Source organism: Trichoderma citrinoviride, assembly GCF_003025115.1.
Source record: "Trichoderma citrinoviride strain TUCIM 6016 unplaced genomic scaffold BBK36scaffold_1, whole genome shotgun sequence".
Classification (NCBI taxonomy): domain Eukaryota; kingdom Fungi; phylum Ascomycota; class Sordariomycetes; order Hypocreales; family Hypocreaceae; genus Trichoderma; species Trichoderma citrinoviride.
Window position 1 is genome coordinate 1,478,578 of NW_020194709.1, and position 12,674 is coordinate 1,491,251.

Genomic DNA, 12,674 nt, shown 5'->3' on the forward strand with positions numbered 1-12,674 from the left:
GGAAGGTACAAGGCACAGTGTGCGTGGGTATAAAATGGGCCGATTTGTATGTACTCAACTTGGAAGAAACAAGCATCCTTCATACCACATTTTCAAGGGCCAGGAACGGGGAGAATCTGTGTGTGGCGCTCAATGGACCTGCAGCGAAATGTGGGTCAGGCGAGACACAAGAAGGAAAATCAATGGAGCAGCGGCCCAGTTCGTTCCCGGGCCTTTGTGGCCTTGTGGGCAAGACAGCCGAGCACAGGGCATTGGTTTAGCGGACAGCACCACTGTAAATTACGGGGGGTTAAGATTCAGGAACGCGTATCATTGCAAAAACTGCAACCGTCAATGCGTGCTCGACAGTCGTGAGCAAGAACTTGCAGTTTGTGACCTCGAAACGTGAGAACGAGCGTCCTCGTAATCCAGCATCAAAGTGCTCGCTGTGTGACGCCGATGGCTTGTGCCTTCTCGTATTTCGACTCGCATTAAGATTTGCGCTTCTCACGTCTCCAAACTCAATTTCAATCTCCAGCCTCAATGTTGCATCAGGGCCATCTCAATGGCTCTTCAGCCAGGCACAAAGTACACCGGCTGCCAAAGAACGTGCAGCGTGACATGAAGCTCTCGAGCGCGCCCACGGCCTGGCAGTCAGCGCTATGCTCAACCGGGGCCTAGCAGCCGCGAGCGGCCAGTGGATTCATGCCCTGTCTGGGACTCCCTTGACTCCCCTGTGGGGGATGGAGCCTTCGGTTGGCTGAGATGCGCTAAATGCACTACGAGTCCGGCACCTTAGCGCTGCATCCATCAACTGGAACCAGACGTTTTAGCAGATTGATTCCAAGGTTCTGTGTGCGCTCTTCCAGCACTGCTCCATCAAATCTTATCGCTTCAACACTCGCGGCAGAGTGCGCTGGAGGTGTCTGCTGTGGTCTCTCCACTCCTCTCCGGCATCATCGCCAGACCTCTATCCTTTCAAGGTTTATTCCCCCCCTTTCTGACGCTCGTTGTTTGCTTGCCGCAGAGCTCGCAGGTTCATACCAAAGTCATCAGCCCAGACGGCGGGCCCACCTGGAGCAAACAGCGTTCCGGGTGCCGCACTCGTCGAGTTTTCTCTCTCTTCTCTCTCGCCTGGGGCAGCTCATTCGCTCTTGTTGAGCGGTTCGAGGCGCGCGAATAGTCCTGCTGGAGTTTCCATTCGCCATCGCCGAATCGCCTTTGCCATCACGACTATCGCTACCGGTCGACACTGCTCTGGATGATGTGGAGGATAGGATCGCGACAATAGCCCAGTAACGCTTCTTGGGGGGCCATTCATTCGCTCAGCCATTTCGCGCACAATACAGCAATAGCCAGTTGCTCGCAAAACATTCTCACCACCCTGTTTCAAACGACGATACACTCTCTCTTCTCTCTTCACGCCATTCCATCGTCCTTTACTCGTTTCGACGCCCAAGGAAAGGAGAAAAACAAAGAAAACAAAGTCTTGATCTTCGTCCCGCCAACCGTCTCTCGCCGCTCCTGAGACTTTCTTCTCCCTCGCCCCGCGTCGCCCAGCCGACGGTTTTTATTGCTGGGCCTTTTCTGTTCAACCATCACCATGCTCCGACCGGCGACACCCTTGACCGTGCTGCTTGGGGTTGCCTTTGCTTTGCTGCTCATCTCCGTCTTGTCAGCTCCCGTCATCTCGGCCATTCCCCTCGGCACTTTTCAAGATGTCCAGTTTGGCGTCTTTGGCTTTTGCCGGCCCTCGGGCTGCAGCAGCGTTGGCATTGGCTATGACATTGGTGAGAATGCCCGTCATCGTTACTTGGCCCCCCTACTTGTGCCCATGCTTCGCCGTAGCCCCCTGAACATCAACCCCTCTTGAACGGCTGGGTTACAACCTACCATAACAATGGCAGACAGGCAGCTAACTATCAATGTGCGTATAGCGAGCGTCATCGCCGACACAAAGAGTTCGTCGTTCGATCTGCCCAGTGGTGTCCGCCATACGCTCACTTCTATCCTGATTCTTCACCCCGTGGCCGCCTTTCTCACCCTGGTCATGCTTCTCATGGCCGTTGCTGCCCACTTCCGCGCCGCTTCGCACTCGTCGAGGTATCTGCTCTTCTTCCTTATCTTCAACCTCATCACGCTGCTCGTGTGTGTTGCTGCTTTCGTCATCGACGTCCTACTCTTCATCCCTCACATGGCGTGGGGCACTTACATTGTCCTCGCTGCCACCGTTCTGGTTTTCCTCAGCCTTCTAATCTCTTGCGCCATGCGACGCACTCTGGTGAGCAGAAAAGACCGAAAGAGGAGGATTGCGGAGAATGCCGAGATGAGTGGAGAAAACTACTACAATCGAGAAAATCAGGCGCCGAAAGCCAGTTTTACCATGACAGCCCAGCCTGCGGTGCCTGTCGTCAGTGGTGGGAGCGGCACCGAAGCCAGCCTGCCTGCGTTCGCTACGTACGAGACCCCGAGAGACGACCAAGTAAGCGACGAGCGCATTCCCCTGACGCAGCGAACCACGTCCGAAAGATCACCCCAGGGAAGGCAGCTCGCGCCCGCCGATATGGCAGCCGTTGCAGGCAGCGAGATTGGCAGCGCTTACAGCGGGCCGCAGAGGTCCGCATCTCAGGACTCATATGGCAACTACGGCAATGTGCCACCCAATAACTACGGACCAGCTGGCCAGCCGTACGATGGTCGCATGAATCGAGTTCCCGTCAGGAGAGAGACGGACCCCGTAAATGGCTACGGCGCCGGCGGTCGTGGCGGTTATGGACCCCCCACAAGAGGACGGGGCGGCTATGGCCCTCCCGGCCGGGGTGGATACGGCCCGCGAGGTGGACGAGGAGGATACGGACCGCCACCTCGCGCGGGCTACGGGGGCCCCTATTATCACATGCCCAGGGGCGGAGGACGTGGTCCTTCGCCGATGAACCAACCTAATGATGGCGTGGCCGGCCAATACAACAGAATGCCGTCGCCATCGCAGCAAGGCTATGCTGGAGCGCCACAGCAGCCGCTACAGTCAGATGTCCCCATGAACCCGAACTCGTCCGGCGGCACCGCTAGCAACACATATGTGCCTTACCGCCCAAATATCGATCTACCCAGGGCCGAGTCCCCCCCACCGCTGCCGGAACCTACCGAATCCGCGGTCTCATCCGTAGCGCACGCCGTTGAGATGGACGCAACGCCGGCTGCCGGCGCAAGCGGTAACAATGGCCAGTTCGGCAACCTGAGAGATAGCGACACAGACGTTGCAGGAATGGTTCATCTCCAGCAGGGCCAGCAGCCCTTAGCCACGCAGAGAGACACGTTTGCCAGCGACGGGAGCAGGTACTCTCAAGACGAGTATGTATTCCCCTTTGTTGCAGCCCCTACTACCCAAATCGTCCATTAGCTAACCAACTCGGAAGACCATCTAGACAATATGCCCCATCACGCGCCCAGTGGAACCAAGAGACTGGGAGAAGCTCACCTCGGGTACCCGTAGTAAACTCCCCCCGCGGACCTACCCCGACTATGTCTGGCACGACTGCGCCAGTGGTCGATGCGAAGGGCAAGGGCGACTACTACGAAGACGTCGATCCTCGTTTTGACCAGACAGTATATACGCCCCCGCGTCGCCAGACTCCTCCACCGCCGCTGCAGCTCAACGCGGTCGACTACGAAGATATTCGAGGGCCTGCTAGCGGCACCCGCAGTCCCGCCGAGTCGGAACACTCCAACTTTACCTCCATCTCGCAACGTGGAATCAACCCACAATGGAGCCCGCAACCCCCAATGCCCCAACGTCGACCAGTGCAGCAGCGCCACGACATGATTTTGGACAATCCCGACTTCAAGCTCCCGGGAGGTCGAGCGACAGCGGCGGGGAAGCACAGAGGACCAGGAATGATGCCTTAGAGCGCGTATCCGAACTGTTCCGTCTAGCGTGACATTGGGTGTTGCCTATCAATGGCTTAGTTTTCATTTTCTTTTCCACCAACTACTTCTTCTGTTCTTCCCTCTGCCTACTCTGCATTTTACATCTTCTTTCTTCTCACATGGTTATGATCACCCAAGGAGGGTGATGCTACTCTTTGATTACAGATTGATATCTAATTTCCATCCTCTCATTTTCGACCTTACGACGGCGTGTTTGGCCTAGATCTAACTTCATCCGTCACGATTCTCCTGCCCCCCTGGTGGATGCACACCAAGTCCGGCACACCTTCTTTTTCATCCTTGTATCGATTTCATATAGGTACTGTATATTGCGATGGCCTACCCCTTCATGTAACTGGCCGGAGTTCTTTTTCCTTTTCACGGAATGGCGACAGACTGCCCATTCGAATGGGTGTGGAGAAAGGGTGGCCTCGACTCTGAGAATAGTGAATTGGCCATCTTTGACGAGGGCTTTTTGTCTTTTCTTTTCTTTCTTTTCATACATGACAGCTCGGAAAATCATACCCAGGGAGGTTTATTCGGAATGAGATAAAGGCATCAGGACATCCGACGCTTGTGTTTCTCTATTGGCATTGGACATGTTAGGTGTACGCACGGCTATTAGGATACCTTGGTAGTGAGCAGACGAATACGATGCTTGGCTACCTACGAAGTCATGGTCATTGCCCCAACGGCCCAACAAAGGATATCCCATCTTGCTCTAGCACGAGAAGGCTGTTGACTGGGTTTGATGAGAAGGCATGCGGCGCTTTAGAGTTCCGCCCTAGATCTTCATCCACGCCTGATTCACTGACGATGCTTTGGGGTGGAGTTGCGGGCTACCCATTATATAACCAGCTGGAGGTGTGCAGAGTTCAGAAAGTTTGAGGCTGTTCTCTGTTCAAGTCCGTTCACTTTGCACCTGGCTGGCAGTCCTGCTGCCAGCTCACCGGCTGCCTCGCACTGCGTTCACTACAAAAGGCGCGTGGGCCCCCTCTTCTCCTCCTCTTCACATTTCCTTCACCTCGCTTCTCGTCTTCCTTTTCTCTCACTTTCCTCCACCGCTTTGCGAACTTTGGTTCTCCCACTCTCTCTCCCTCGTCTTTCTGTCCTTCTTGGAAACTCGCACACGTCCCGATATTACCTCGTTGTGTCGGCCATCACTCTCTTGGAAAATCAGAGGTAAGTCAGCCAGAGTCCGTCTGCTGCTGCTCATTCCTTGTCCGCGTTCTGCTCGTTATCGATCGCGCCCCCCAACCATCGTGCGCGGAAGGAGGCCCCCAGAAAGTGGCGCCTTGGGACTTTCCCTTTCTCAATTCACCCAGCTTCTCGCCTGTCTTCTCTCCTCCTACGGTACTTTAACTTCCACCCTCTCGCTTAATTTTCTGCCTCTTCATTTTCTGCTCTTCAATACTCCTCCCCCCTCCTCTCCCTCTCCTTCAGATCGTCTCCTCTCTTTTACCTTCTATGCAGGCTTGCTGGGACTTTGAGGATTTCTTGCATCATTTCCTCGCTGGGTCTTTCCCGCCTCGCAGTTATCTTTCACTTGAGTACCTTATCGGCACGGGAAAGGAAGAGATCTTGGAGACGAGGCAGGCTTTTGGTATCTCCATTGCCTGTTTGATTCCATCAGTATAGTGGCCGCGATTTGGACTTTGCTGTCCTCTTTGGCTTTGAATCGTAAATGCTACCCTCTCTCCCTATGCCTGTTGAGCGCTCTGATCCTCAGAGAGTGCTTCTACAAAGCCCATACCTTTGTCCTGGTCTCTCCCGCTTGACTCGCTTCGCAGCTAACATGGACCTTCCTTTAGTTTTCGTATACTGTCGCACTTTACCTCATTTCATTTCTTCGCCAGGTAGTTGTGGTTCAGCTGCCACACAGGATATGGAGCCATCTGGACCGGCAACGGACGAGGTACCATCCTCACCACTCCCTCCATCCCCAACTTCTGCGGTTACGACCCCAGTCTCGTCTCAACCAACCTATACAACCGCAGGGACCATCTACAACCCCAGCTCGTCGCAGCGGCTCCAGCCTCCCGCTCGCCGTGGCCGTCTGCTCAAGCTGAATCCTGAGAGCGCTTGCTTTGTCTTTGATCCTTCGAGATTTGGTTCTCCTAGATCAATCCTGTCCCAACCCGACACAAGCGTCAAGACGCCAGCCATTGCAACCGTTAAGCAGTATAGCCCTCTGCAGCAGAACTATGATCGTGCAGTGAGCCCTGCTGCCAGCCCAGATCGCGAAAGCGCGATGTCGCCCCAACCCTTTGCGCTGCACAACCCGCCTCTTCGAGCCAGAGTTGACTCCCTACCACTTTCTCGCCTCGACAAGGGCCACGGATCCAAGGCCACAGCCGACTCTAGCGACGATGATGGCGATAGCATCTCTGTAGGTGCTCTGAAGAACATGACGGTCAAGTCCCTCCAAAACCTGGCGTCGTACCCGAACCCGAACCAGAAGAGCGCTCAGAAGGCGCTGCTTCGGGGGACAAGACCAAAGGCCGGCAACACTCTCGGAAGCGGCTTGTCTGGACTGGCCCAGCCATTCGCATACCGCAACATCAGTCCCGGGGGAGTGAGGCTCTCCTCGAGTGATGAGCCTGCGATTGGATTGCGCCCTACTCTGTCGGACCCAAGCGCACTTCACCATAACTACATGGACCGTCGACGGAGATCTAGAATGATGACTTCCGACGCCGGACCGAGCGGCACTTATGCCAGTCTCTTCGAATCTCGGCGTTCGACACCCTCCACGAATGACGACATGCCAGACTCCCATCCTACGGCGTCGATGCGTCTCGCCACAGGTCCGGGTGCGCCCAAGCCCTTGACGGCGGGGCCTCCCGGTCAACGTCAGTATCGTCCTTCCACATTTGAGTCCACATTCAAGGCGCTCAAGAGCCGAGCGACAGCTCACCAGGCGTCCGTCACTAATGCTGAGGATGACTCGGATGCCGCTCCATTCACTCCCAGGGCTTTCAGCACCGTGGCATCGGCCGGGCATTACCAATACTCCTCTGCAGAGGACGAAGAGTACCAGTCTGCCGCCGAGTCAATCTTCAACGAAGTCAAAGCCAGAACCAGGCCCATGGTCATTGAGAAGCTACTTGGTGGAGATATAGAGACTCCAGCAATTCCTCCCGACAGTCTATTGTACCTGACTATCCACTCTGAGCCGGAATGGCCACGCGAGCGCGAGCCTACCCATGATGTCCGCGAGTATACCCACCCGGCCTATGATACGCGGGGAGCCAGCATCGGCAACTGCAACACTCCGGAACGAATCTTTCTCAACTTAGTCGGCTTGGGCCACGGTGCCCCATCGATCATGCCGACAAATTGGCAGTCAGAGATGAACAATGGAAATTCTTCCCACTGGGATGAGCCCACTGGCCCAATGTTTCCACAGCAAACGGGACCGAAAATCTTGACCCAACAAGAGATTGCGGAACGGAGCAGGAAACTCCATGACAGTTGGTACTCTGGCTTAGGCCAAGGCCTGGGCGTGTCGACAGTGTTCCCCAAGCCCGTTGACAGGAGTGTCAAGAGACCAGACAGAAGAAGCATTTACGGCGCAGTTGGCGACGGGCGTCCTACCGGGGTAAAGCAGAGTAGCTCGGCTGCTCGAGGTGACAGCGGAGAGTTGAAAAGCAGCAACTCGATGCAGTCCATCAACAGTGACGTTGCGGGCCTTGCGCTTCTGGGCGAAGTCTTGAGCCGCGCCACTTAGTTGCTCAGCGAAAGGGACCCTATGGGAGATACTTGTCAGGGAGATAGCCGAATAGGCGGATCAGTTACAGTTAGTTATGGTTATGGTTAAGATGCTCTTTTGTTTCCTAGGGGTTGAATGGCCCGTCTAATGTTTTGCCAGGAGGGTTGGATGCACGGGCAGAAGGAAGAAGACTGGAGTACCGGTTCGAGAGATGGGAAAGGCGGTCTCTCAGTTGAGCCCATATCCTGGAATCCTAGAATAGTAGTTTTGCAAGTCGAGTACCGATAATATATCCTAGAGCAGGTGTTTTTTTTTATTCCCGTTACTGTTGATTTGATGTGCCTGTGGTTGGAATTGTTGTATGCCTGGGGCATGTTCTTACTTGGAGTTGCCAAAGAGATGATGCGAGACAACCAGACAGTCGCGTACCCACAACCGTTCACACTTAAACCGGGTGTAACAGGGGCCTTATCATCACCATCATTACTCATCAGGCCGTTGGAGACATTGGGCGAGTGGCCCGAACTGGACTGTACCTAGCTAGGGTTCAATGAGAAAGGGGCCAATCGGGGTATTCGAGGGAGGTTGATTCCAAAGGATGCGGCCGGCGGGAGAACGAACCATGCGAAGAGGACGGGGCCGGAGGGTGGATAATACCACAAAGAGAATATGGGATACACGACTCCGGGCATTTACCTCATTCTGAACGAAGTGAAAAGGCGTGCGACCAGGAGGTAGAGCTACTATACAATAGCATTACTGGATTCGCGAGCGGTTACTTTCGAATGGTGATGCGCGCTGTAGAGATTAAGAGATGGCTTCCCGCTTTGTGGCGGCTCTTGGGCCCGATTCGATATAGCAGATATTAGGTGATATAAGGTAGTGGTAGCTGGGGGCAACCTTTGCTGTTCATTATCGTGGAGGCTCTTTCTTACTTTCTCTCTCCTTTCTCCTTTCTTTCTTTCTTTCTTTCTTTCCATCTGTCGGTCTTTTTCCTTTCCGTTCTTGTCTTGTTCAAGGATCGGGCGGCCGAAGTAAAGGCATCATGACGGCCGCGCATGGCGTCATTGCGATTCTGGAGTCGACGTTTAATAGCTTGGATCTGGATAACATTTTGGCCTTGTATGCGGACGACGCCAAGTTGACAGCCCACTGTGAGTCTTTCTGCCTCTCGCTCTCCCGGTGAGATGTCTCTCTCTATATCGCTGTGGAAGGGGTATCTGTTGCGCTGGGGAACGGCCAATCGTGGGGGAGGGGATGAAATTTTGGCGAGTGGCGGCTGAGTTGAGCTGACTTGTGTCTGTTGCGTGCTTGAACAAAAAGTGTTTGGACTGGTCAACGTCGACAAGACGCAGATCCGGGCCTTTTATGCGGACCTGTTCGACTCCAACGACGGCGTCGAGTTCGTGACGCGGTGCATCAGCGGGACGCCGGACCTGGTCGTGTGGGAGCTCGACGTGCGGTGTCGCAGGGCGAGGCGGGCGTCGGCGGCGCTGGGGATCGCGAGGGGGGAGGCCGTGGTGTTGAGGGGTGTTTCGCTGCTGAGCTGGAGGGAGGGGCTGATTGCGGAGCAGAAGGATTATTTTTATGTCCTGAGGGCGAGGTGAAGGAGAGGGAAGACGGAAGCAGGCAGGTTCAAAAGATACCAAGTCTATGGATATCGCTGCAGTAGGAAGCTGCTTGAAGCTAGGCGAGGGCCATGAACTGGGGATCCAGAGGCGGTGCGAGCGCATATCTTCAGAGCGATGGACTTCAGAACGATGGACTTCAGAACGATGGTACTCCAGCCATATCGAACACCTCGGGAGCACAAAGAGCGCCGCAGCATGGAAACTTCAGCACTCGACTTTGACGGTTATAGGTGGTGCATCAGCCTTACAGCTCAGGGCTGTTAGCAGAACGGACATGCAGTCTCAACTTCAGCTTTCGACCCCCCTCAAACAACGAGAAGTCGGCCGGGCTCATTGTTGTGACAGCGCCTTGCTCAAACAGCGCACCTATGGACACAAACGACTTGGAACGTTTGTCGATTTTGGCTCCCCACTAAGGCATGCACGGCAGAGCCCAATACAGGCAGAAATGGATACCTAGATAGACTTCAACTCTTGGAGCAGCATACATCTTCGGACTGTACGAGGTTGGCGCTCGTCGAACTAGGAAGTATGCCTTGAGTAGTCTCCGAAGCAGAGCATCGTTATCCGTCACTATCGTCCGTTGAGATGGGCTCACCATGTCAGTCTGAGTGTGTCTACTAGCTCAGCTGGTGTGGTAGACAGCGTCACATGGGGTCTATCACGGCCACGCGTGCTGGTATGATCTTTTAGAGTGAATCGCGATTGATCGCGTCTAATGGCTTGCTGATTCGTCCCTCCCAAACTTGCAGCTACCTTATCACGACCTGTTTCATCCATGACCTTCCAATCGTACTGCACACACAGACTCGCACGCAGCTATGACGTCAAGGACGAAGGCTGAGCACAAAGTAGAAGATACTGACAGAGCTCTCAAAGACCAGAGAATTACAGAAGCGACTGCAGTATGAGATGCTCTGAATTGTTTTCAGTCTTCTTGAGCTTGTATACCTGACATGGAACCTTAAACAGGGACGATACCTTACTTTGACTCTTCTGTTCTTGTCCGGTCTCTTTCGTCGATCTTTGGCCAGCCGAGGACCCCAAAACGGACTAGGGCGGAATCGCTGCGAAAATTGACGTCGGTTTGTTGTGCGCCGAAAAATTGCTCGTGAAAGACCAGCCTGTTGTCTGCTAGCAGCTCATCACTTCATCCCAGCCGTGAAACTAACAAGCAAGAACGCGCGACTAGCACAGCCAAGGACACGACTCTCTGGCTCAGCCCCCAATTTCTAGCGGACGGCTTCTCTTGTCCTCTTGCATTGCTTCTCTGTCCCTTCGCAGCGTCGGCTTCGTCAATTCTCTCTTACGGCATACCAAAGCGAAACTGCCATTCTCTTTGCAACGCCATCCGAATCCGTCTGATCTACCTCGATGCCGTGTTGATCCCTGTCTACCAACCGACCGATTCGAGCTTCAACGAACGACACGCCGTGTCGAGAGCTGCGACAGCACCCAACTTTGAGATCTAGAGGACGAGCAATAGGCAGATAGCCAAAGCAACAGCAGAAGCACGGCAAGATGGTCTACGTGCGACAGCGCAACCTCCCGGCCTTGAAAGAGTACAAGTACTCTGCCGTGGACCGGTCTCTTACCTCCAAATATGTCTTGAAGCCCTTCTACAACAACTTCGTCATCAAGTGCTTCCCGATGAACATGGCGCCGAACCTCATCACCTTGACCGGTTTCAGTTTCGTCGTCCTCAACTTCCTGACGATGCTGTGGTACAACCCGACGCTGGACCAGGATTGCCCGAGCTGGGTGTATTACAGCTGGGCCATTGGCTTGCTGCTCTACCAGACATTTGACGCCGTAGATGGCGCGCAAGCGTGAGTTATCTTCCACCCCTCAAGAGTCGGGTGGTGATCAAGAACTGACGTAGCTATACAGGCGACGAACCAAGCAATCCGGACCCCTCGGCGAGCTCTTTGACCACGGTGTCGACGCCCTCAACACGACTCTCGAGGTTCTCATCTTTGCCGCGTCCCAGAACATGGGCCAAACCTGGAAGACGGTGGCCACTCTCTTTGCCTGTAGGTTTTCATGCTTCTTTCAGTTTCCTTCCAGTGCTGCCCCTCTTCCCCCTCTGCCCCTCCATCCGGCCCACTCGGCCCTGCATGCGAGTTGAAGATACACCACGAGGAACACATGGCTCAACGAGCAATGCTAATCAATTATCTCCAGCTCTCCTTACCTTTTACGTCCAGACCTGGGACGAGTACCACACCAAGACTCTTACCCTTGGCATCGTCAATGGACCCGTTGAGGGCGTGCTGATTGTTGCCGCCGTCTTTGCCCTGACCGGCTATCTGGGCGGCGCGCACATCTGGCAGCAGAGCGCCCTCCGCGCCCTTGGCGTTCCTGCAACTCTGGGCATCCCCGACTTCATCTACGATCTCACTTTTACGGAATGGTACATGGTTCAGGGCACAATCGTCCTCGTCTTCAACACCGTCGAGTCGTCCATCAACGTCATCCGCGCCCGACGTGCTCGCGGAGACCGATCTAGGGGCGCACTCCTTGGCCTTGTGCCTTTCTTCTCCGTCTGGGCGCTCATCGTCACGTACCTGTACCTGCAGCCCAACATCCTGCACCACCACCTGATTCCCTTTGCCCTCTTCGCTGGCCTCGTCAATGCCTACAGCGTCGGGCAAATGATTACTGCGCACCTGACCAAGATGCCCTTCCCCTACTGGAACGTCCTCGGCTTGCTCATTGGCTTTGGCGTGGCTGATTCCATTGGCCCAGTACTGTTGGCCAACTATGGCGTCGGCTGGCCCAGCTCCCTCGGCGATGGTGTGTACCAGACGGCCTTCGTGTTCCTCATGCTTGGCACGGCTCTCGGTGTGTACGGAAGCTTTGTCGTGGATGTCATTGTTACCATTTGCGACTATCTCGACATCTGGTGCCTTACAATCAAGCACCCTCACGACGAGGCAGCTGTGGCCAAGCCCAATGGCATCAAGAGCCACTAAGGGAAGTTCGATATCTCGTGTACAAGACAAACAACAGCTCCAAAAGCTCCGAAAAGAGGCGGGTGCGGTGACGATGAAGAGAAAACAGGGGGTATGAAAGACTTAAGAGACGAAGGCAAGATGACAAAAAACGGGATTTGATAACGTGTTATGACGGATGATGCATTTCTTATACGGGCCAAGGGGGCTTACATACGACGACAGATGGGGTACTGCTGATATAGATCGCTGGTGGATATATGTGTTTGCGCAACGCTTAGACGTACTTGGTGTGAGTAATGGCTTGAGCTTGCCGAGAAGATGGGCGTTTATGGATATGTTTCTTCTTACTTTTGGTCTCTTCTTCTGTTTGTTCACGTTGAGCCGAGTCTGGACTTGCTGGTTTCCTTTCCGATCGAGCCACAGGCACAGTCAACTGGGCAGAAAATGGCGAGAACGGTGACGCGAAGT

At 54.5% G+C, this 12,674-nt stretch overlaps 4 protein-coding genes across 4 annotated transcripts; all 4 read left to right on the top strand.

Annotated features, from left to right (window-relative positions):
* Positions 1–1,582: 1,582 nt before the first annotated feature.
* On the top strand, positions 1,583–3,885 carry BBK36DRAFT_1107957 (pali-domain-containing protein; the record flags this gene model as incomplete). The annotated part of the gene is made up of 3 exons (XM_024889318.1): positions 1,583–1,769; positions 1,917–3,330; positions 3,405–3,885. The coding sequence occupies 3 exons, from the start codon at positions 1,583–1,585 to the stop codon at positions 3,883–3,885; spliced, it is 2,082 nt and encodes a 693-aa protein (XP_024753843.1).
* A 1,865-nt stretch (positions 3,886–5,750) lies between these two features.
* BBK36DRAFT_1174549 (hypothetical protein) lies at positions 5,751–7,642 on the top strand. The gene is made up of 2 exons (XM_024895929.1): positions 5,751–6,997; positions 7,031–7,642. The coding sequence occupies exons 1-2, from the start codon at positions 5,792–5,794 to the stop codon at positions 7,634–7,636; spliced, it is 1,812 nt and encodes a 603-aa protein (XP_024753844.1). The 5' UTR covers positions 5,751–5,791; the 3' UTR covers positions 7,637–7,642.
* Positions 7,643–8,663: 1,021 nt separating this feature from the next.
* BBK36DRAFT_1108722 (hypothetical protein) lies at positions 8,664–9,225 on the top strand (the record flags this gene model as incomplete). The annotated part of the gene is made up of 2 exons (XM_024889394.1): positions 8,664–8,772; positions 8,942–9,225. The coding sequence occupies 2 exons, from the start codon at positions 8,664–8,666 to the stop codon at positions 9,223–9,225; spliced, it is 393 nt and encodes a 130-aa protein (XP_024753845.1).
* Positions 9,226–10,770: 1,545 nt separating this feature from the next.
* Positions 10,771–12,224, top strand: BBK36DRAFT_1155327 (Choline/ethanolaminephosphotransferase; the record flags this gene model as incomplete). Its single annotated transcript, XM_024893819.1, has 3 exons — positions 10,771–11,078; positions 11,140–11,282; positions 11,434–12,224. 3 exons carry the CDS (start codon positions 10,771–10,773, stop codon positions 12,222–12,224), a joined length of 1,242 nt encoding a protein of 413 aa, XP_024753846.1.
* Between the last annotated feature and the right edge of the window lie 450 nt (positions 12,225–12,674).

Excerpts from the sequence above, each read along its gene's own strand:
- BBK36DRAFT_1174549 (XM_024895929.1), top strand. The coding sequence starts at position 5,792 with ATGGAGCCATCTGGACCGGCAACGGACGAGGTACCATCCTCACCACTC. Across the intron at positions 6,998-7,030 it reads AAGCCAGAACCAGGCCCATG|ACTCCAGCAATTCCTCCCGA; the intron begins GTCATTGAGAAG and ends GGAGATATAGAG.